The sequence below is a fragment of the Podarcis filfolensis genome, assembly GCF_964270895.1.
Source record: "Podarcis filfolensis genome assembly, chromosome: 3".
NCBI classification, from domain to species: domain Eukaryota; kingdom Metazoa; phylum Chordata; class Lepidosauria; order Squamata; family Lacertidae; genus Podarcis; species Podarcis filfolensis.
The window spans coordinates 65849939-65873434 of NC_139606.1; the positions used below are offsets into that span (position 1 = coordinate 65849939).

At 41.0% G+C, this 23496-nt stretch overlaps 1 protein-coding gene across 3 annotated transcripts in view; it reads left to right on the plus strand.

Annotated features, from left to right (window-relative positions):
* Nucleotides 1–18788, plus strand: part of TAB2 (TGF-beta activated kinase 1 (MAP3K7) binding protein 2) — a 50683-nt gene extending 31895 nt beyond the window's left edge. For 2 of the 3 annotated variants that reach the window (XM_083606219.1, XM_083606220.1), the window contains exons 3-7: nucleotides 2526–4032; nucleotides 13830–13990; nucleotides 14854–14947; nucleotides 16281–16361; nucleotides 16797–18788. In XM_083606219.1, the coding sequence (XP_083462345.1) occupies nucleotides 2526–4032; nucleotides 13830–13990; nucleotides 14854–14947; nucleotides 16281–16361; nucleotides 16797–16945 (1992 nt within the window). In that variant the 3' untranslated portion in view covers nucleotides 16946–18788. The remainder of the gene's footprint in view (nucleotides 1–2525; nucleotides 4033–13829; nucleotides 13991–14853; nucleotides 14948–16280; nucleotides 16362–16796) is intronic. The other variant, XM_083606221.1, reaches the window with a different exon arrangement.
* The last annotated feature ends 4708 nt before the right edge of the window (nucleotides 18789–23496 follow it).

The following is a 23496-nucleotide window of genomic DNA, read 5'->3' on the forward strand; positions in this document are numbered from 1 at the left end:
GAATCTTAACTTGTCATATCCTCAGTTTAAGGTTTAAAGCGTATTACTTTTATAAGGATTTCATATAAAGCTGTTATCACTTCCATCACTTGATTGTATTGTACTTGCGGTGTCCTAATCTGCCAGGGAAATGGGGATTTTAAGAGGCATTTCAAATTAACTCTCATTTCTTATAGCTGCCACTTGGTTGGATAATATATGGTGGTATTCAACTAAATTTTACTCGAGCTAGACACATCAAAATTAAAGAACAAGACTAAGTTAGGTCTATTAATTTCAATGGATCTGCTCTGAGTAAAACATCATTGTATACCACACATGAGGCTTTTGAAGTGGCTTAGTGAGGCTGCCTTTGGGTAAAGCAGTGGTCACATTCCCACTGCCCACACCACAACAGGAACAATGGGTAGGTGCCTTGAACATTTTTGCACAAAGTTCAAATTTTATTACATGGATTCATTTCTATATCATCTAATCCTAGAGTCTTGAAAAGACTACGTCAGTGGGCAACCCTTATTACTTCCAGAACCAAATTGCCTTGGAGGTAATCTGTCTACAGTGGATGTGGTAAAAAAATGGCAGTGGTTGGGACCATCACACTGTTTCTCTCCCAGCCTGATTTTCTCTGATTCCTCAGTTTGTTTCCCTTTCCCTTTCCACAACTCTAATATGACTGATCTCATGCTGCCATTGAGCAACATGGAGGATAATGTTTATCAGGATTATGGAAGGAGGAGGGAATGAATAAATACTCCTCTCCCTTTGCTACCCCTGTGCTGCTCAGCTGACTGAGGAATTGCTGAGAGTGGAGAAAAGGAGGCTGGACTGCAGCAGGGGGAAATAATCTTTATCTGGAGCCACCTTTTCCTCCTCTGCTTGGCTGATCAGTGGGAAGATGTTTTGTGGGCCATGTAAGATTAGGCAGGAGACCACAAATTGCATTATTCTGAACATTTAAGTATACAGATGGAGAATGTGCATGTTGCCCAGAGAGTGTACAAAATGCAGGAGGTATGCACATTTCCCAAGGCCTGTTGGGAAGTATGCATATTGATGGAGAAGTATGCACAGTGGCTGGTTATCATGCACATTAACTACATAACTTGCAGTACTTCCAGTACATACACAAATATAGATTGGATGGGTGGGATGGAAGGATAGATATAGAAGGATGGAATGGGTGGTTAGGATAGGATAGACTGGATGGAAACTAGTTATTAGTGTTGGTTATTAAACTAACTTGTTTTTGGAATAAAGTGTATTGGTTTGCAATATATCTTTTGGTCTTGTAGCACTTCAGAGTTGTCCATATGGTACAAGATACAAAGTTTCGCTTGTTCTTTTTGTATACATACAAGGATAATAAACTGAATTGCTTACTTCAATTCTAAAACTGCAATCCTATGCACTCAGCAGGAGAGAAGTATTAGATCTATAGGGTGCTCAGTGCTTCCTGACTCTGAGTCAGGCAGCATTTTGTCTGCTCTGGGTCCCATGAGTAAACTCAAAAGCTAAGTTTCAGAAACCTCTTGGCTGCTTCTAACCTAACTGGCATTCATTAGCTGGCCAGAGCCAGGTGTGTTCAAAACACTTCCTTCCAGTAACATGCAATTGCTAAACAATTTTTTCTATACTATATTACATAGTGCAAAGGTTTAATGATGCTATCCTGCTTCCTCTGTTAACCTAACATCCTCACAGAAAATGGATATTTTGGTTTCATTGATCACCTTCAAAATCTGCCTAAGTATACAAAACCAAGAAGAAACAGTTACATAATGGAGGAGGTAATTGGGCTTAGTGGATAAGCTCTTTGTAGTTCCTTTGCCACTGAAAAAATGTGGGAAGGGAGATTGACCTCTGAGGATAACACATATTCCAAACACAGATCTCAGCCTACTAGGTTTTTTTGAACATCGAAGTATTCTTTCCTTTCACTACTGAAAGGTGACCCAAGTATACCCTGTTGCATGTATCCTCTGAGTCCATTTTTCTATCCTCCAAGCAAGGAACTGTCCTTTCATTCTGAAAGGAATTGGAGGAAGAGTTACTGGGTTTTGAAGATACATGCCCTGGAGCACTTTTCTCATTTGATAACCAACAACATATTTGTCTTGCAGATTCATGCCAGGTCCACCCTATCTTCCCTCTTCCTTTCCTCAGCAAAGACAGTTGGCTGCAAAGCCTTATCAAATGATACCTCTCAAATACAAACAGTTGTTTGGGATTTCATTGCTGATTAATCATTTCAGTAATATTGATATTGGGCATTAAAACAAAATTTTAAGAAACACCCTACATAATACATTTCATAGTCTTAAGTATTTTTAGGTTCAGAATTCTCTTTTAATGCTAACCAGCAAAGTAGAACCTACTTTTAATTTTGTATTGCATTCTATCCGGTTTTTTATTCCTTTTTCACACAGCACAATATTTGTGAAAGCCAGTGTTTAATTAAGTTGTTAAATTAAATGTGATGAAACCATATTATTTTTATTGATACCCATTTTTGTAATTTCTTATAGAATAATAATAACCTGGATGCCTGTTGCGCAGTTCTCTCTAAAGAGAGCACAAAATATCTCTACGGTGAAGGAGACATTGGTTTTTCAGATGATTCTGGGATTCCTGGTCTGCGAAATCACATGACATCCCTTAATTTGGATTTGCAGTCTCAGAATGTGATTCTCCATGGAAGAGAAGGAAGTAGAATGAATGGAAGTAGGACTTTAGCTCATAGCATTAGTGATGGGCACCTTCAAACCAGCCAGTCCAACAGTGAACTGTTTCATCAGGAACCACAGACAGCTCCAGTCCAGGTTCCACAGGGATTCTTTGGCATATCTAATACTGTTAGTACTTCTAATCCAGGGCAGCATTTTGGATTTCACTTGGGCAGCAAAGGAACACCTGGCTTGGCTCAGCAAACACCTAGATTCAACCCCATTATGGTAACTTTAGCCCCAAATATTCAGCCCGGACGGAATACCCCTACATCTTTGCACATACATGGTGTACCTCCAATAAATAGTCCACAAGGCAATTCTATCTATATTAGGCCTTATATCACAAATCCAAGTGGTACAGCTCGCCAAACTCAGCAAAATCCAGGCTGGACGTCTCAGTATAATCCTATGCATTCTCAACAAAACTACCAGCCTTCACATACAAATCCCTGGACAACCCTTCCCACAACCAGTTCCTCGTCGCATACCTCATCGCAACAATCAACACAGCCAAACCAGCAAGGCCATCAGACCTCCCATGTCTATATGCCCATAAGTTCTCCTACTACTCCACAAGCACCTACAATTCATTCATCTGGTAGCTCGCAATCTTCTTCCACCCAGAGCCAATACAATATTCAAAATATCTCTACAGGACCTCGTAAAAACCAAATTGAAATCAAACTTGAACCACCACAAAGAAACAGTTCGTCGAAACTGCGTTCAACTGGCCCCCGCTCATCCTCTAACTCCTCTTCCCTCAACAGTCAGACTCTAAGTAGAAGTCAGCCCACTGTTTACATAGCTGCCAGTCCACCAAATACTGATGAAATGACCACCCGAAGTCAGCCTAAGGTCTACATTTCAGCCAATCCTTCTACAGGAGATGAACAACTTGTTCGGAATCAACCCACACTCTTCATATCAACAAATCCAGGAGTTACTGCCACGTCTAGGAATATGTCTGGTCAAGTAAGCATGGGACCTGCGTTTATTCACCACCACCCTCCCAAGAGCAGAACAGTGGGCAACAATGCCGCTGCCACCTCTCCCCGAGTGGTTGTTACACAGCCTAACACAAAATACACTTTTAAAATTACTGTTTCTCCAAATAAACCCCCTGCGGTTTCACCTGGTGTGGTGTCCCCAACCTTTGAACCTACAAATCTTCTAAACCTTCCAGATCACTTTGCAGAGACGGAAGGTATCCAACACCTTACTGACCCTGTTCAGTACCCACATGTCGATAGGATTAGTGAGGCGCGAAAACTGAGTATGGGATCTGATGATGCTGCCTATACACAAGGTAATATTTTTATGTAAGTTGTAGAGATTTCTGCCTTGTTTTGGTCCATGAATTAACGAACACAATACTGAAATAGTGGTGGCTTCTACACTTTTATTTATTTTAAGTATGTCAGAATGGGCAGTAAACAAATAATGGACAGGTACATCTTAGTAATACTCTGTTGCCATTTGATGAAGAAGACTTGCTTTGGAAATTTATCCTTTTAAGTCACAGTGCCTTATGCATGTCTTAGAGTAAATGATTTTTTAAAAAATGTGTGTTCCTTTTGTAAACACATAATAGGGTATTTATGCCAAAGAGGTTAGCACAATTTTTAAAAAGTCACTTGATTCACGTGGATTGATGAGGATTTAATTTGCTAGGACAATAGGTTAAATATAAAAGACTTGAAACATGTGGAACTAACAAATGATTATTTCCTTTTTAGCACTCTGGAAATGGTTTTGTAGGAGAGGAGAATGGTAGCAAGTGGAAATCTAGTGCAAAGATCTCTTAAAGAATCCAGGGACTGAGAGGATTGCAGAACTGATGCAGTAGGAAAGCACATTGTTCAACTCTTATGGACAGGGGGAAACATACTACTTTGATTTCAAGCACTCTACATTTTTTCCATCACATTTCTTACCAATCAAGGTAGTCATTCTGTAACCGGATTGTGTAGTTGACATATCTGCCCCATTGTGGACCAAAATGTTGAAGGGTTTTAAAATAGTGCTTCCTTTTAGTTTCTCAGCGGCCCCTACATCCTGTTGCTCTAGACATCTCTTTTCAGCAGCCTTCTCCTGCGTATCCTAAGGGTGCCAAGGAGTTCAGCCTAAGACTTAAAAACTGAAATAACCACAAGGAATTAGCTGTGAGATACTTATGGAACTTCCATGCTATCGGTTTATCATCCTAAATGTTTAAACTTTCACTTTCACTGTCCTTCTATGCCTCCAGCAAAATTTATTAGTGTGAAGGTAGATTTGTGTTATTAAAGTAATTCTGTTAAGTTAACCTCTTTTCTAATAGGTATCTAAATTCCTGGTTGGGTTTTGGAAGTTGTTTTTCAGTCAGTGTATGCATTTATGTTTAATATAAAAAGAGTAGTCGTTTGCAGTTTCTAATGTATTCACTACCATGGTTTTCAGAACAATTCATAATTTAGTCAGTCAGATTATGCATTCAGTATTCAGTATTCCCATCCTTGAAAATTCACAACCTTCAATTTTAAGCATGGTTGTCCAGTGTTAGTCATACTCAGAGTAGAGCCATTACAATGGTCTGCTTGTCCATTTATTTTAACGGGTCTCCTCTGAGTATGACTTAGTTGGATATCCCATGAGAGCTGAATTGATGCGTAACAATAAAACATAAGACGGTCGAGTACTATCAAAAGTGTATTAGAGCTGCCAGAAGATAGTTTGACAACTATATATATTAAGGAAATTCCCATCTCTAGTAGTATATTTATACTGAACAATAAACTGAAAATTGTAAGAGTTAATGTGCCTATTTAAAATACAGAATAGCCATAAGAAATTCAAAACTGAACTGTATTAAGTATAAATCCTGAAATGTCATTTGGTTTTACATTATGCCAATGAATTGCTGCTCTTGGGATAATATATGCATCTGTCAGGGAATCAGGAGCAGGAGCACTGGGGAGAGAGGAATTGGAGAGCGAAGGGGAAGAATCCGAGGGAAGCGTAGGGGAGTATGACAGTGGCCCGAGAGATTCCATGAGCTTCTCCAGCGAATCAGAAGATTCCCAGAAGGGGGCGCCGATGGTCAGAGCAAGGGGGGTCCCAGAGGGGATGCACCAGAAACAAGGAGCCAGAGGGGAACCCCAAAGCAGCAGTGGAGGATCGGGACCAGTTTCCCCACCAGAGCGTAGTGGGGGGGAAGAGTCACATGTGTCAGGGCCAGCGTCCCCTCCAGCCGGCAGAGGAGGTGAGTCAGGGCTGACCACGCCTCCATCGGAGAGTGGGGGAATGGAGGGGAGGTCAGTTGCAGCTAGCCCCCCCGAAGGGGGAAGCAGTGACAGCAGCAGTGAAACGGTCAGGAGGAAAGCTGCTGGCTGGGCGCACGCGCCAAGTTCAAATGTGCAGGCGCGGGGGACAGCAGGAGACCCGGATGGGGAACCAGCTCCTAAAGCCCGCCGGAGGGAGGGAGAAGGCTCAGGGGAATCAGCATCAGAAGAGGCTAGAAAGGGTGAGACCCTGGCGGGCAGGCAGACCCAGAGGAGGAAAGAGCAGCGGAAAAGGTGGAGCAAGGCGAGGGTCTTAAACTGGTGTACAGGGGGAGGAGATTCAGAGGGATCATCAGCGGTCTGACAGTGAGACGTAGAGCTGTGCGCTGCGGCTCTGGAAGTGAAACTGAACTTCAATAAAGACTTTTGTACTTAACAACGAAGCAGCATTGGTCCTTTGTGAGCTGGGACCTTGGGCAGCTCTGACAGCATCCTAGCCATTTTATGGCCATCAAAGGCTAGGATAGGGAAGCAGAGTTGAGGAAATTGCTGGCTGTAGAGCTCAGCTAAGAAAGTTAAAATTGCTTTCTCTGGCATTTTCTCTGGTAATTTAGGTGCATGTTTACCTTGCCCTATTATCTCAAATAAGACATTGGTATATCCTCATGCGTGTTTGATTATATTTATGTATACCCTCTGCCCTTGGATATCAAGATATGACAAGCCATTTCTTTATTGCACACCCTTGTAATTGAGTGATTGAGGTAACTATTGTCATTTCACATTAGGATAGTAAAGGTAAAGGGACCCCTGGCCATTAGGTCCAGTTATGACCGACTCTGGGGTTGCGGTGCTCATCTCGCTTTATTGGCCGAGGGAGCCGGCATACAGCTTCCGGGTCATGTGGCCAGCATGACTAAGCTGCTTCTGGCGAACCAGAGCAGCGCACGGAAACGCCGTTTACCTTCCCACCGGAGCGGTACCTATTTATCTACTTGCACTTTGACGTGCTTTCAAACTGCTAGGTTGGCAGGAGCAGGGACTGAAGAATGGGAGCTCACCCCATCGCAGGGATTCGAACTGCCGGCCTTCTGATCGGCAAGTCCTAGGCTCTGTGGTTTAACCCACAGCGCCACCCGAGTCCCTTACATTAGGATATGGCATTGGAAATAATTATTTGCCCAAGACTACCACTCAATATCACAAATAAACTAAGCTTTAATCTGAGGTTCATTCTAAACCTTTGTACCATACCATCCCTTGTGCTAGCAAGATGTTAGGTGTACTTTTCAAGCAGCCGTGTAGAAGCCTGCTTAGTATACTGTTTCTTAAAAGACGCTCTTTTACTTAGAATGTTAACCAGTTGTTGCTGGGTTTTTTGTTTTGTTTCTTTTACAGTCACCTAATTTAAACTCACAATGGGGGTTCTCAGCACCGTGTAAAGATTTAACTTGATAATGTTGTTATTGGAGAGCCCTGATAATGAAAATGTCAGAGATGAGAATTGCCTAACAAAGCTGATAGCAGACAGCAGCTCATGTATGGAAGATGTGTAGAACTGTGTTGTTTGAACCTTACACAGATGTACTGAATGCCTTCATATAGTCTCTTCAGTGCAACCATCAGGACTCAAAATGATTTAATAGGGATTTAATCTGTAGCACAGATTGCAACTTCTGCACTGTGTGGCATGTGCTGAATACAGGCAGGTGTGACAGCTGGCAAATATCCTCACATTTCTTGAGGCTTAGAAGACATCTTCAGATTTACCGATGACAGTTGATATACTCTGTCAGCTTCAGATTACTTGTTAATAAGAAACAGATGCTCCAAGTACTAGAAAAGTACAATGTGAGGGATATGAGTTTCCATCAAAAACAACAACAAAGGGCTATATTTGAAACTGGATTTTCTGTAAAATTCTTTTCAAGTCTGTTGCTGGATAAAGAACAGTGAATAGATTGTTTTCTTTTGAGTACATTAAGGAAGCTAGGATAGATGAACAGCACATGGCTATTCTCTCCCATTGATAGCAAAGCCTTAAGTAATTTGGCTGTTGAATATGAACCCTCCATTTTGTTCAGCGCCATATTGATTGGAGGTTGTCTTGCAAATTAGGTTAACCATAAATACGTTGATGCGTCAGCAATGCGATAATACCTTTTTTTCCTTGAACTGCTTTATTCATTTATTAGCTTATTAAAATAAATGTAATTAAATCAGCAGATGAGTTCTGATCTGATCAAAGTTGCACAAGTTTTGGCAGGCCAACTTGTAGCTGCCAAACTCATCATCATTTATGTGTCAAATGGGTGGAGTCTTCTCTGATATTGTGCAGTGCTTCAGAAGCAATTTCTCATTAGTGCCTTTGAAACCCAGGGCAATAATTCTGGATTCAACTTACTGGGCTCACCACTGTACATATACTGGGCTCACACATATACATATATATATACATATACATATACATATACACATGCTACTGGTAACCTGATGAGTGCATTTATGGACCTCATACTTTGATGTGGATGTTAATCAAAATATGTTTCAGAAGAGAGTGTAGTTGAGTTGCCATTTTCTTTATGAATGCTGTTTTTTAAATATATTTTAATTACAAGTTTTCATATATTTACATATCTACACATATAGTAACACTAAGAATGATTATCACAATAATAGAAATTTAAAAGTAACAAAAAGGCGACTTACAAATGCGTGATCGCACAAAACTGAGGGCTGAAGAACGACCAAAGCGTTGTGTTTGAATAAACTGAAATGTTGATCAATTAGCATATTTTTAAAAAGATTATATTTCTCTTTGACACCAAGGGAAGGGTAAGATAAAAAATAATAGCCATGACAAAAAAGAATAATTGAATTAACCAAATCCATTCAAAAGCAGGAAGTGGGAATCTATGTTCTTTCTGAATGCTGTTGCTAATAGTTCATTTTCAGAGTTGTCTTTCCTGCTTACCTTAAGTAGGAGGCAAATGTCAGGGTGCAAAATGCTACTTAGACTCACGCTGCTGGCTGTGTGGAATTTTTTGACCCCCACCCCCAACACTATATGTGCTTTTGAAAATTTCCCTCTTCCTTTAGGAAAGATTATTGTGCACAAGACTGCTGCTTCTAGCAAGGAATCTAGCCCCTTGAGAATAACTGCTTTTATTAGAAGGGTAGGGGAAGCACAAGTTGCTACCCCTTGTAGTTGTGGAAGAAGCTTTGGGAAGTCATGGTCATTTTGTGATGAAATTCTAAAAATAGATCTGGAACTTGGTCCCATATTTCAGAATTTCAGTGGGCATGTCTGGGTAGGTTTATCTAAATAAAAACGGTTCTTAGCAGTTGCTGAAAACAATACAACAAATAGGCAGAGAGTTCCATAGAGAAAATACTGCCACACTGCAGGATAGATTCCTGGAAAGTACAAAATAAATGTCATGTGGCACCTTGTAAAGGGCCAGTTCTACAAGTTGAAAACATCATATGGATATAATTATTAATATAATTAGTCTCATTACATAATTCTCACTTGGATATAATAAATAATTCTAAACAGTGATTTTCAGGCTTTCTGTTTTCAATGAGAAGTTTCCACTTGACTTGACTGCCAGAAGTATCAAGCATCACACAAAGGATTCCGCAGCATACTCATGGAATGCACTGATTGTTCTGATGTGCTGAATTTCACTGTTGCCTCGTATGAACTGAGTGTAACATACTAAAACTGTGCACATTGCAGAGCAAGATTGGTGGTGCTCGGCAAGTTTTCTTTTCAAGGCAACTTGACAACTGAATTTTTATTGCTGAATTTTTCTTATTTAGGTATCCTTAATAATTTCTGAAGAAATCTCAGTTGAGCTACTCTGCTCCAAAGGACATGATGCACTTCTTGGGTTTAACTTCTGCAGTTTTTTTGTGGGAGATGAGAAATGGATAGGGTGTTTTTGGAGGGGTCACTATCGCGACACTTGAGCTATGAAAATGTGCACTTGCTCAATAATGTTCACAATGCCAAAGTATATGAAACAATCTGTTATAGTGAGCCAGTTGTTCTAGATAGTACAGGTGCCCCCCACCACACTTGCGCAGGGGTTACATTCCAGGCATCTACGAACATAAGTGAAATCATGTAACATTGGGAGCATAATAGAATATCTGGTGAGGGAGGGAGGGAGGGAGACTCATGTGCACCAGGGCTGCTTTCTGCCACACCTTCTCTCCAATGCCTCTCGAGCAACGGCCCCAAACAACTTCCAGGCAGCAGTAGTTCACTTTCTTTGATTTCCTCCTTCCCTCCCCTTCACATTTTCACCCATCTGCTCTTGTTGCCCTCAGCCTACCTGATTGACTCAACTATTTGCACTCTCCCTCTGCCCCCCCCTTCTCTTTTGCACTCTGGCCCCACCTTACTTGGAGATGTATTTGCACCTCTCCCACTGGCCCTGGGCGGCATAGCTAGTAAGGCACTGGGTCGCTCATCCTCTAGTGTGCCCTTGAGAGTTGCTTCAGGACCCAGCAGCACAGCAGGCAGGTACTGATCCCATATGCTCCGGTCCCTTCTGCCTGCCTATCTCTTGTCTGAGGCTGAGCAACCCAGCAGTGGTGGTAGCCTGGGCAGGGATGCATGGCTTGCACAGCGCATGGGTGAGTGCACACAGGGGATGGTGACGCTGACTGACTGCCTGCTTGCAGCTGGGACCAGACTGGCATGTGGTGGGAAAGACATGCAGCCCACAGTGCTGTCAGCGGGGATCTGATCCGCAGGTAGAAGCGGCCAATTGATTGATTTCCTGGGGCTGTATGTATATGTGGTTGTGCATAAGTTTGGACTTGGGGTGAGGGGGGGCGATGCCTGTGTTGAAAGAAAATGCCTGCTTGACACTCCATTTGTGGGTAGTTTGGAAAGCCATTTTGGTGATTTTTCAGAGGCAATTTTTTCTTCTTCAAAGGATTCATTAGCTGACAACGGGGTGGTGGCCACCCATGCACAGTAGTGGCTTTTCATTCTTTTAAAATACTTCTATTAGGATGGTTTTCTCTCAGTGGCCACCATTTCTCTAGAATGCCCCAAGCATTTTTCAGGCTTTCCATAATGCTCCCAGCACAGAACTGTACTGCATCCGAGGTGTCCTAGTGAAGGAAACAGGCACCTGCTGAAAGGAGGTCTGTCAAATTTTAATTAAAAAAAGAGAGTAAGAGGGCCTTGTCCTGCCTTGAAGCCAGCAATAAGCCTTCCATTATTTTTTTTTTAAAGAAATGCATCTTCCCCTTACATAAAAAATGCTCCCAGGTTTTTTTTAATCCTATCTTTTCTCTCCCATCCCAATTTAATTCCAGATATTGATTCTGGCATTGATGTCAACCCAATTCCCAGTGGTTGAGACCTAACCCTAAATTCTATAGCATCCTATCAAAAATCATGAGAAAGCTTTAAAATCTATCAGACCAGACATATTTGAGTCTTAAGAACTTTCCCATCTTATTTTCAAGCTCTGTATGCTTCTATGTATCTGTAAGAGCAAGAATGTTTATTTATTCAAATAAAAGTTGAGAAGGACAGACATTTTAATGAGCTTTTTAACTGCATTGAAGTGCCTGTGGCAGTATTTCTGGTACAGAAAGGCTTGAGCAATGTGTTTCCTGTTTAACTGAGGTATTTAGATTAGCTTTAAAATAAGTTGTGGACATAGGACCAATAAAATATCTTCCTTAAGCATGTTGTTATTTATGCCACTTAAAGAAAATGTATGTCTCAAATAGACTTGATTGCTAATGGGGTCTTAAATTATGCAGAAAGCTGTATAAAACATTTTCAAAGCTTTATTTAGTAATCTGGTATGTGTGTTTAGTACAGGTTTGACTTTCGGTATATCTCTTGGAACTTCTTCCCCTACTACACTGCATCTTGATTTGTATGGCCATGATTCTGAACCATGGCATACAAAGCAATCAGAATGTGCTGTGTCTACCATACATGTCTTTATAAGATTCTGGCCAGATTCCAGCTAGTTGCAATTTGGGCTTCAGATTTTCTTCATTGAGCCATAATTGCTGAATAACCAAGTTTTATATCTATAATTATGATGTTATCTATTCTAAACTTGGTTTGTGTATACAGTTATTTTTACAATATATTCTGAAATGACATTTGAAGTCAAAAGCAACAACCATTCAGTTGAATAAAAAATTATCAGGTTTCATTTAAAAAAATGAAACCCCAACTATCCCGTTGAACTAATGAGTTGACATACCAATTTGTTTTGGATTATTTCAAACTTTAATATAATTGAATTTTAAATTGTCTAGATCTGTGATTGAAAGCTTTTGATAGGTCTAATTCTGAAGCCTTAACTAGGATATGATTCTCAAAGCTGTCTGTTGTTCACCCCAGGCTTGGACTGATGCTTTAAACCAGAAGCAGTTTAAAACTGAATGCCAGTATTTCTTTGAAACTAATTTAACATGGTTTTGAATAAATTGTTTTCCTTTAAATCTCTCCGTTCCACCAAATGAATGAATTTGCTGAACATCTTACCATATATAATGTAAGAACAGCACAAGAAAATAGTGTCTACATGTAATAAGTTTAAGAACAACCTGTCACCTGCAATGCCACCTTTGGCTGTAACTAAATCTGTGACGGCTTACGGGAAGAGTGTAAGATTATTGAAAATCAGTTTTATTTTTGTATGCAGAATTCATAGGCCATTTTGACTGAGAGAGCTTTGCACAAGACATAGCAGCAAAAACAGTTCTGCACTGTGGATAAGATTGGGATTGGGCAGGTGGGGGGGGGGGAGGAGAGATTGTAGGCTTAGAAACATAGTGGGAACACCATTAGATGGTATAGTTAAGAGACATTGGGTCCATGAAGAGTGAATAGACTCAGAAACTGAATAAGGAAGCAAGGGTGGAAGATGCAGAAAACTGAAAGGAATGTCAGGAGTTTAAGAAAATAAGAGGGGTGTAGAGAAAGAGGACTTACGCAGGCTGATTACAGTGTTTGAAACTCCCATTCTAGGCTCATTTTGCGACAGGGAATTTGATTAGTGCAAGCAGTTTCTGAGCTCGGCGCAGTACTGCGCCTAATATTTCCAACTAAAACTCCGAGAGGAAGGAAAGGAGCAGCTTCTTTTGCCTCCCCACTTGCAGCTACTCTCTGAAAACTTGAGAAGAGACCCTCTTAAGAATATTAGGGGGGTGAGCAAAGGAAGGACTAGACCATGTGTAAAATGAACATAATATTTTAGCTGCAGTAGCTGCAATGAATGCATTTTCAGCTTTGTATTCTTGTTATAAAAAAGCAAGGCTAGACATTCCATTGTGCGCCCATAACCTAGGTTTGAGGTGCCATTTAGATTCTAGCTTTCATCTTTCAGTTTCTAACACTGGCTGATTATCAGAAGATAAGGCAATTGTAGCTTGTGTGGTTCCTTAAAGATGTTGTGGGCTACAGTTCCCATCAGCCTCAGTCAGTATGGCCAATGGTCAGGGATGATGGGGAGTCCTTGACCTAGGGAGTGGGGAGGTATGGTAATTTTGAGCCAGGAAGTGAACTAAGGAGGCCACATGGGAGGCGTCTAAACTTCACATGTCAATTTTCAGACCTTTAGCTGCACATCTGTAATTATCATACAGGTATGACTATTATAGGCAATCATCTGAATTATCATTCATATTTCAAAGCAACTGTATGGTACACACAATCTGTATATAATTCAGTTTTGGTAAAGTGGGAATTCTCATGAAATTGTTTGACCTAGGGGTGCCCTGCATTATATCAAATGATGCTGTGAAGAGAACAATACACTGATTAAAGAGATACCTTTATGTCCTTCAGCTTTGCTAGTACATCAGAAGGCTAGAATGGAACGGCTTCAACGAGAACTTGAGATTCAGAAGAAAAAGCTAGATAAACTAAAAACAGAAGTCAATGAAATGGAGAATAATCTAACACGAAGGCGCCTGAAAAGATCAAATTCTGCTTCCCAAATTCCTTCAGTAAGTCATAATTTCTGGAGGTTTTAAACATGTATGATAAGTCTGAAATAGAATTTCAGTTTAAAAATGGTAATGATATGTAAAATATACTTTGCTTACCTGTCACCTGGTTCATACATCATGGAAAGGCAAACTATGGCTCACTGGAAATGTGCAGGCTCATGGAAGTGAGCTTACAGCCACTTTGCTCCTCCCTGTACTGAGCTAAGATAAAGTTCGTTTTTGTGTTTCCAAACCTGAGCTCGTGGTTACATTATCTCCTCTCTAAACCACAAGCTGTAACCAGGACTTAACCATGAGCCCAGGTTTGTATAAAACTTTGGCTTAGCTCAGTGTGGCACAGAAGTAAAAACAAAAAGCCAGGGAGGAACAATGTGAACCCATTTAGCTTACCATGATGCATGAACCAGGAGACCGAGAAGACAACTTTAAAAACACAGTCGCATTTTCAGTCATCTGTTCTGAATGGTCTAAAGGAGAAGTACTGACTCTGGCAAGCCAGTTATTTGCTTGACTGTGCTTATGTGATACACTTAGAATTATTTTGTGATGTGAAAGAAAAAATACTTCCAAAAGTATTTCCAAAATGATTTTTTTAGGACTGTCAACAAGGAAAAGTTATCACTGATTTCTGTGTATCAGCTGGTGCTTTTGTAATTTCAGTAATAATCTGAATTCAAAATTCAGTGACTAGACACCTCATGGGAATAAATACCCTCCTCTCAAGATCTGATGGGATTGTTCTTTAACAGTTTTTGGTTGAAGATGGCATGATTACGCTTATATCACAGTCATCACTAAGTTTTGTTGTCCCACGTATAAAGTTAGTAATCTAATAGACAGCATTGTTCTGTGTTTTTCAGCTTGAAGAAATGCAACAGTTAAGAAGTTGTAACAGACAACTTCAGATAGACATAGATTGCCTAACCAAAGAGATTGATCTTTTTCAAGCAAGAGGTACTGTACTATCAGTATAAATAATAATTTTGCCCATTTAGCTAAACATTGAAGGTTTGAGGTTTATAGAACATGTAAATAATTGATTAATGCATTATGTAATTCAGTTGTTGCTAACATTTTATTGAGCATTTTCATAACAAACAAAATGCCCAACCTTGTCACTGTTTATCTGGGATTCTTTGTTTGTAAAAGATCAAGTCTACATATTTTCAGATAATGATGAAAATAAAACAAGGATTTAGATAAGCTTACATACAAAATATAATTTCTAAAGTTACTCTCTCACCCTGCAAATAAAATAAGTTTAGCATAGAATAGAAAGCAGGAAGACAATGCAAAATCAGCCCTTTCCCCCATTCCTGATTCAGAATGGCAGGGGTGGTGGTGGCTGTTATTCCATTTCCTCTTCTTCAAAGCCTAAAAGCTATGTTTAGTTCTTCAGAAGAATAGGGCAGGGCTAGGTTTGAAAAAAAGGACATGTTAACAGACTTGTTCTTATCATTTTAGCAATCGGAGCACAAATAGACAAACATTAGCTTGGTGTTTTTCATATTTGCAGTTCAAAATAATACAAAAAAAATACATGGTTCAGGGATTACAAACAGTTCTGAATATCCAGCTGAGCTCTCACCAGGTAAACATTATTTGAAAAAAAAAATTCTTAAAATCAGTAGACTAAATTAAACCTGAATAAGACAAACAAGACACTTAGGGTAAGACTTCCTATTACTATATCTATATTCTGGATTATTTAGAGAGCTCCAAGCTTGTTTTAATCTAGTTATACAATTCTATGGTTCTGTGATAAAATCCACAATATTCTACATGAACACAAACATATTTTAGTTTAGTTTGTCTTATTCTATTGGTGAACTTCAATGTTAGTTATGTCTGAATAGGCCCACTAAAACCAATGAACTTAAGTCCATTGATTTCAGTGGGTGTACTTTTGGTGATATCCAAAACATGTTTATTGTCTTGATTTAGAAAAGCAAAACCTAATATTATTGATGCTTCACCTGAGGTTTAATGTAAAAGCTGAAGGTTGCTGCAGCCTGGCTTGCTCATCTTTCCATTGGACTGTTTTGACTGTCTTCAGCTTTCCCTGCCCCCACTCCATATTTTCAATTAGAAAATGCCACCTTTGAATGCTTTTTAGTGAGCCCTATATGGAGGCACAAAATTGGTAGATTGCATTAGGTGACCTCAGAATTTTTCCTTCAACATCAGTGAAGATCTTGTCTTACACATTCTGTAATGCTTCTGCTTTAGCTGCCTTTTTGTACTAACTCTTTCTTTCATTGTGTTGTGTTTTTTTCCTGTTTTCCAGGACCACATTTTAATCCCAGTGCCATTCATAATTTTTATGATAATATTGGATTTCTAGGTCCTGTGGCACCAAAGCCTAAAGGTACTGCTGCTAAATTTTCTATCTGTTAGCATCCCTGAAATCGAAACATTGAGCCCATTTATTGTAATATATACTGTCAGTTCTTCATCATAAAGTTATTTGAGGTCTGCAGCGTACATGTAATCACCGTATCCATTTACTGTTCTCTGTTGCATGCAGACAGGTGGATCAGTTCTGCTCTGTCCATGTGCTGAAATTGCTTAATTTTTGTTCATTTTTAGAGACTGAGAGGATTGTCTAGCTTTAAGTATATGGAAGATGAGGCCTTTTTTGCAATTGAGTAGTAGACTGAACTTTTAATAACACAGCAGTGGAAATAATCAACTCATTCTACTGTGTAATACCGGTAATACTGCAGGGGGTGGGTGGGAAAAGCTTCACAGAATTTCATCTCTCCTGTTGTTTGTATTTAAAAATTGTTCTCTTTCTCTTCAGCAGATCAGAGGTCCATTGTCAAAACACCAAAGACTGTACCTGATGCGGAGGAATACGAAGGAAATCATTGGAGTTGTACTGCTTGTACTTTTTTAAATCACCCAGCCTTAAACCGTTGTGAACAGTGTGAAATGCCCAGGCATTTCTGAGCCAGGGAGGCTCACTTATCTTCTGTAAATCCAACCTTTTGACTATTGTGTCATTTCCTTGGGATAAATAATCATTTATGCATAGGATTTTGTAAAACTGAACGTGTGACAAGGTTTATTACTAATGTTAAATGTCATGCTACAGAGATAATACCTCAGTGTTGTGCTGCAGGCAGCTGAAATTCATCAGCTGGAAGGTAATCTCCTGAAAGACTTGGTTGCCAGCTGCCTGAATCATGTACAGTATTACCAGAACCCCAGTAAGAGTAACTCTCATCATGTTCAGTGCTTGGGTGTTCCCCAACCGCCTTCCTCCACAGATGTCACTACTGAATTTTGACAGGGGAAGGGATTAGATTGATGGCTTTTGGGTTGTTTGTAAAGCTTTCAGTGAAACACTACATTCACCGAGGAAATGGAAAGGAACAAGCTGAAAGTGTGTTAAACTGTTTGCTGCCGCATAGGGATCGTGAATTGTAGAACTTCACAAATCAGTGGTACTCTTCGCCTTGTCTTCCCAGCAAAAACACAGCTCTGCTCTGTGAAGACGCAAATCAGTACAATCATGTCTGAAGATGAAAAAGAAACTGCATGCTTTGTCTGTACAATACTCACAGTGAATACCCCCAAAGCTTTTCCTACTGTACATAGCTCTAGAGCTGCTTTAAGTGCCTTTCTTTTCTTCACCTTTTATTATTTCTTGTACTTCTTAATGTATAGTGTAATAGTTTTTGTTAACTTTCTTTTTCCCTTTAAGTGATTATGCACGATCATGACCCTTTTTTTAAAAAGCTTTTGATCTGAGAGAAGCGGTGCCTTAAAATAAGAGCAATAATAAACAATGCACAAATAGCTCTCCACTGCCTGTTCTGTACGTTGCTCTTGTAAATGCTGATGATCTGTGAAGATCTGCAGATGCAGCATGGTGAAAATGCAGGAAAAGTTGGAGTATATGCATATAGTTCACTCTGTACACTGATTTTTACGGTGGGTGACACAATGTAATATTTTTGTCTGGCACAAGGAAACAGAAGTTTAAAGTATGTTCAACCCACCAATGGATCAGCATCTTAATATGCTTGCTTCATCTGCTGGATATCTTGCAAATTCTTTAAGGGATTATTACTGGGGAAGTACATACAGTACACAAAACAGTAGCAGTAGCATAAAACATCAATGCTATCAATATCTTGGCAGCCAGTTTCTAAACCCGATTTGGTAGAGAATAGCAATAGTGTGAAATACAGGAAAAGAGAAATCAAGCAGACTTGAACACTGAAGCAATACTAAGCATCTCTCTTATTTTCATAGTCCTTGCTCTTTGATCTAAAGGAAAGCATTCAGGTGACAAGGAGCACATAACTGAAACCACAAATGGTTTTTTTAATGCTCTCTTGCATACCACAAAAAAGATGTAGCATCTCTTAGGATAAGACAGGAGAGAGTGCTTAAATGTAGCAAGAGACAAAGTAGACTGTCACCCACTGTAAATAATTTCCAGTGGACATTTTTAACAGGAATTTTACAAGTGATCTATGAATACAAAGGCCTTTGTTTTAAAGGCTTTGAATTTTTTAAAATATGGGAATAAAATGACTGTCCCAAGTAATTAGTCAGTAGAACCAAAGTACTTGCATTGAATGCATTTTGTTTATTAAAAAAAGAAGCCTTGTTTTTCAGCTTCATCTGCAGTTCTATGTGAAGATTGACAAATCAATTTTTACCTGTTTTATTAATAAAACCTAATTTGGATATCTTGAGTTGATGGTTTTGTGATTTAGCTGGGTAAACTGTCTTTGTAACAGATAAGTTATTTATAAAAATTAAAAAAAATATATTGTAACCTATGGTTTTGTGTCTTTTTAACCTAGTAGTCCAGCTATAAATTCAGCCAAATAATAATTGAAGAGTGTAAACATCTTGTGAAGATAGGAACCTCTGAGATACACTTAACATTTCTGCTTCTGAGAAGAGGAATGCATAGATGATGATGAGACAGCTGTTGCTTTTCTTCAAAGAATTTATAGACTATTTATGACCAATGCAAGATTTTCAGTTTTTCTACTGCAATCCCTTAAGCTTTCCTATGGATATTAGGTAATATTGCCCTTTAATGCTAGAATCTGGAATGACACTTTTAACTTGCAGTTTCAAATCAGTTCTACTATACGACCCATAGTGAGGTTTGTCCAAACCACTTCAGGAGTTTTAGCGCTTTTAAAATGAAGCACAAATCTCCATGTTTCTTAAAAAAAAAATAGAAGTGGTACACTAAACAACTGAATCTGGTGCAAAATGAACTGCTGCTTTGTGTAACTGAGGGTAGCAAACTGATGCAAATGGACATCCTGAACAAACCCCAAGATAATCCTTTGGCTCACCATTGATCCTTCAATCTGGACTCTGTTTATCTTTGGAGTTGCCAACTTTTACAGCACAAACATATATGCATGGGTATCCAAAAGCCTTTCTGTGCAAAATAGTGGTGTTTCATGTAGGCAAGGATTTTCCTCAGACAGGGTCAGGCCCAGCCTTGTGGTAAGTGCTAGCAGAGTCCTAATTAGCGTGATTTTCAAGTGCTGAGAAGAAGCTCAAGAGAATTGCAAACATGTAGCTTATATGGACAATATAACTGCCTAAACTAAAAGCATTTGGGAGTATTGTGAATGAAATGTTGTAATGGCACTGCTAATGCACTGAAAGTTTACATCTTGTGTCAAATGATGTTTCTGTGAATTCTACCTGCTGTGAGTGGATTTTCCCTTCTGTAGGGAGGGAAATACAGTCTTGTGTGGGTTGTCCCTGCCCATCTCGCCACTGGCAGAAAATAACTTTTTTGAGAGAGTGTATACCTGGGGCAGGGACAACCCCTTTATCTCCAGTTCCAGCTTCTCTAGGCACAGCAAAAGAGAAGAGGCAGGAATGCCATATTGGAAGGGATTTTTCTTTTGTTTACTCCTTGATCCTACTTCCGCTTCCTTCTGCTACTCCTACAGGGTTTTTGTTTTCTCCAGGCTCTATAGATCTCCTCCTGCATGGCATCCATTGTCTGGGCCTTTTGTTTTGGGCCTACAGCCTGGGAGGCTTTCTGGATGTTCTTGGTGGGGTGAGGGGTGGGGAGCATTGGAAAGAGCTTAAACGGATGAAAAGGTCTTCTCTCAGGAGAAGAGTTGTTTTTGGAGATGGAGTCACTGGGTGCCTGAGTAAGAGCTCCTGCGATCACCCCGACTCCAGTAGCAGCGAGTTCCTCAGCCACGCAGGTATGAGGGACCTGAAAAGCCTGCTCCAGCACTCCCAGAGGTTCTGGTAAGCCGGGAAAAGGGGGAAGGGGACCACTCATGCCTGTCCACCCCTTGCAGGATGCCCCCCTTTTGCTCTTGAAGGGCTGACCTGTCTGGGGCAGGTTCTGGGCTTACCTGCAGCCCCACAGCCTTCCTCTGCCTGCCACAGGCCCATCAGGGCCCCTTCACCAGGGGCAACAGCAGGTGAAGGGCCACAGGAAAGCAGCCATGGGGTGGGTACACAGAGGCCCAGTAGGCTCAAGGGACCTGGTTCAAGGAGGAAGCCATCCAACCCATCAACTGGCTGGTGCTCAGAGTGATCAGACAGGTCTTCCACCACTTCAGGAGGCTGATGCCTATCTGCCCTGACAACCAAGGCATATAGATGCAAGGAGGGTGGCAGCAAGGCTCAGACCCTCATGTAGGAGGCCACCATTCTTCTGCCTTGGGTGGGTAAACACCCAGAATCCCTGTCAGCAGAGCACAGCACAGCCTCCAACACTTGAGCAGTTGGGCTCAGCTGTTGCTCTGTCGGGTGGAATGGAATTCCACAGGCACTCAAGCAAATGGTAGATCGCTTCGACCCTCCAAGGTCCTGTTGGCAAGTCCAGAGAACCAAAAGGTGGAGCAATGGGCTAGGGTTCCCTGACTCCTACCTGGTCAGTGGGGGGGACGGGACTGTAAGCCTTTACTAACACAGTACCTATTCAGAGATTTGTCAAGTGGGTCAGATTGACCCCAGGGCAGATCATTGTAGGGGGTCCCTTCTGGTTAAGGAGGACATGGTTTGCAGAACTCATGGCTCTATCAGTGGTGGACCCTTGGCTTAAACCTTGCAGGAGCTACCTATGGTGGCAGGGCGACGATTTGACCTTCGCCTTCCACCTTTGTGAGTCATTACAAGCTAGATACTTACTCCTCAGCAGAGGTATCGTTGGGAGACAAGTGGTTCAACAAGTGTTTAACACCAAAGAGGTAGGGCCCACAGCGACTCTCACTCGATTTGAGAACTGCTGAGATACATCCCACACAGAATCGTATTTCCCTCCCTGCAGACATGTACCTTGGTACTTACCATGAAAGTTCCTTCTCTGTAGGAAGAAATATGATCCGGCCCTCCCAGGTACTGCTGTGTGCATGGGAGAGGTCATCAGACACAGAGCATAGGGGGGTTGCCCAGGGGGCCAGACATGCCTTCCCCCAATGTTCGGGGTGTTTCCTATCTCCGTGCCCCTCTTGCTCTTTAGCACATAACGGGGGGTCCCCCCTTCTCCCCTTCACCTGTACTATCTAAAGGGGCCATTAGGGCAAGCTTGGGACGGGGGTCCAGGGAAGAGAGAGGCATGCCCCACTGGGACCGCTGAATTTCCTGCTTCTAACTATTTGGTTTCCTTCTGTTCATTCCTGACTGCAGTTACTTGTTTAAGCACAAATTGAACTGCAGATAAATGGGTTGTCCCAGCCCCAGGTATATGCTTTAAAAAAAAAAGTTACTTCCTGTCAGTGGTGAGATGGGCAGTGATAACCCACACAGGATTGTATTTCTCCCTACAGAGAAGGAACTTATCACAGTAAGTACCAACATACGCTTTTATCCCCTGCAACCTCCCAGATCTTTTCCTCAACCCTCTGAGGGGGTGCAAAGGGGAGGAGAAGGGGAAGTCCCATGAGGCAAGCAGAAGTCCCAAATGGGTGTCACTTCCTGAATTTAGTTTATTAAAGTTTAGTTTAAACTTTATTTAGTTTGCTATTCATACTAGTGTTTGAAACACACAATTTATTTGTAGAATGGCTTGTTTGTTTATTTTTTTAAATTAGCTTACACATTGAAGTTTGTCAAATTGTTGCACTTGGCAAATAGTTAATTTGGTCTTCTTAGGCTTCTCATAGCCTAGTCCTCTGTTTCTTTACTCTGAAAGGTAAGCCCAGCTGAACCCCTGCTTCCCTTTAAGTAGGCACATGACTGTAGCCATTGTCTTCAAAGGGTATATACATTGTTTTATATAGCATTTGAAATGTGTTTTCAAAGATTTTCAGGCTTTGGGAATGCCTGTGCAAGAAGAGGGAGGGAGGTGTTTCTTCCAGGTGCCAGGCTGATATTTCTGGCTGTGGAGTGTCAACACTAACTCTGGCCTCCCCTCCCCTCCATGTTGGCACCATCTGTTTCTGACTGAGGTAGGACCGCCAAAGAAAACCTGGCCTTGCATTCCCTTGCTGCCAGATCAGCCAGCTGAGAGGCTGGGAAAGGAGAGGTGGGGGGGGGGACACATTCAAATTCCTGGCTCTCGGAACCTGGGAACGCCTTGGCTCCATGCTACTTCCCACTCTACCCCAAGAAAACTACAACCTGCAGTTCCAGTTCAAAGACTGGTGTGGCTTAAGATCAGGATCACCAATTCCATACAACAGTAAACCAGGAGATGGGTCTAGCTTGAGGTGGCTCGCTGTGCTTTTTGCCCATTTATTTTCATAATCTCATGTGATTGGTTTATTCAATAAAGTGAATCAGATCCTACAGTTAGGCAGTTTCTGCCGAATGGGGAGCATCAGTAAGGTAAATGTACCATGTAGCCTGTCATGCAGCCACTACTTTACGTGTGGTATAAGGACACTGGCATTTCAAGAGTTGAAGTAAAAATCAGCTGCCTGTCTGGTACCCTCTTGTATGGGGAATGAGGTGGGGACACCATCATCAGCCAACAAAATGTCTTGGGCCATCTCCAAAACTTAATAACCCACTTTCTCCCAAGATTAGCTTCTGTCAGAAGCTTCTTTTCTGCAGATACAAACCAAGGGCTGTTTCACATGCTACTTGACAGTGAACGTGGTTTTGCCAGTCTTTTTCTTTACCTGTTCACCCTGCTTAAATTAATGGGAAGGTGCCACAGCACTGCACTGGGGTCACTGCAGCGCTAGAGCAAGCAAAACAGAACAGGAGTCCCACTGCACACTGTGGGATGCTCTCTTCAGAGAGATTGGCCTCACATCTTCCTTATCATCTTTTTGGCACCATCCCAACATCATTGTTTTTTAACCCTGCTGAATGTTCTGTGTGGCTTTTATGATTTTGTGGCCTCTTGGTTTATTAGATTAAAATTTTAATTTATATATATTTTTGTAAGCCATTCTAGGAATATAATTGAAGGATGGCATAATAACAGATGGATAAATATAGTGGCCATTCACAAATAGGTAAAGGTAAAGGTACCCCTTACCATTAGGTCCAGTCATGGACGACTCTGGGGTTGCATGCTCATCTCACTCCATAGG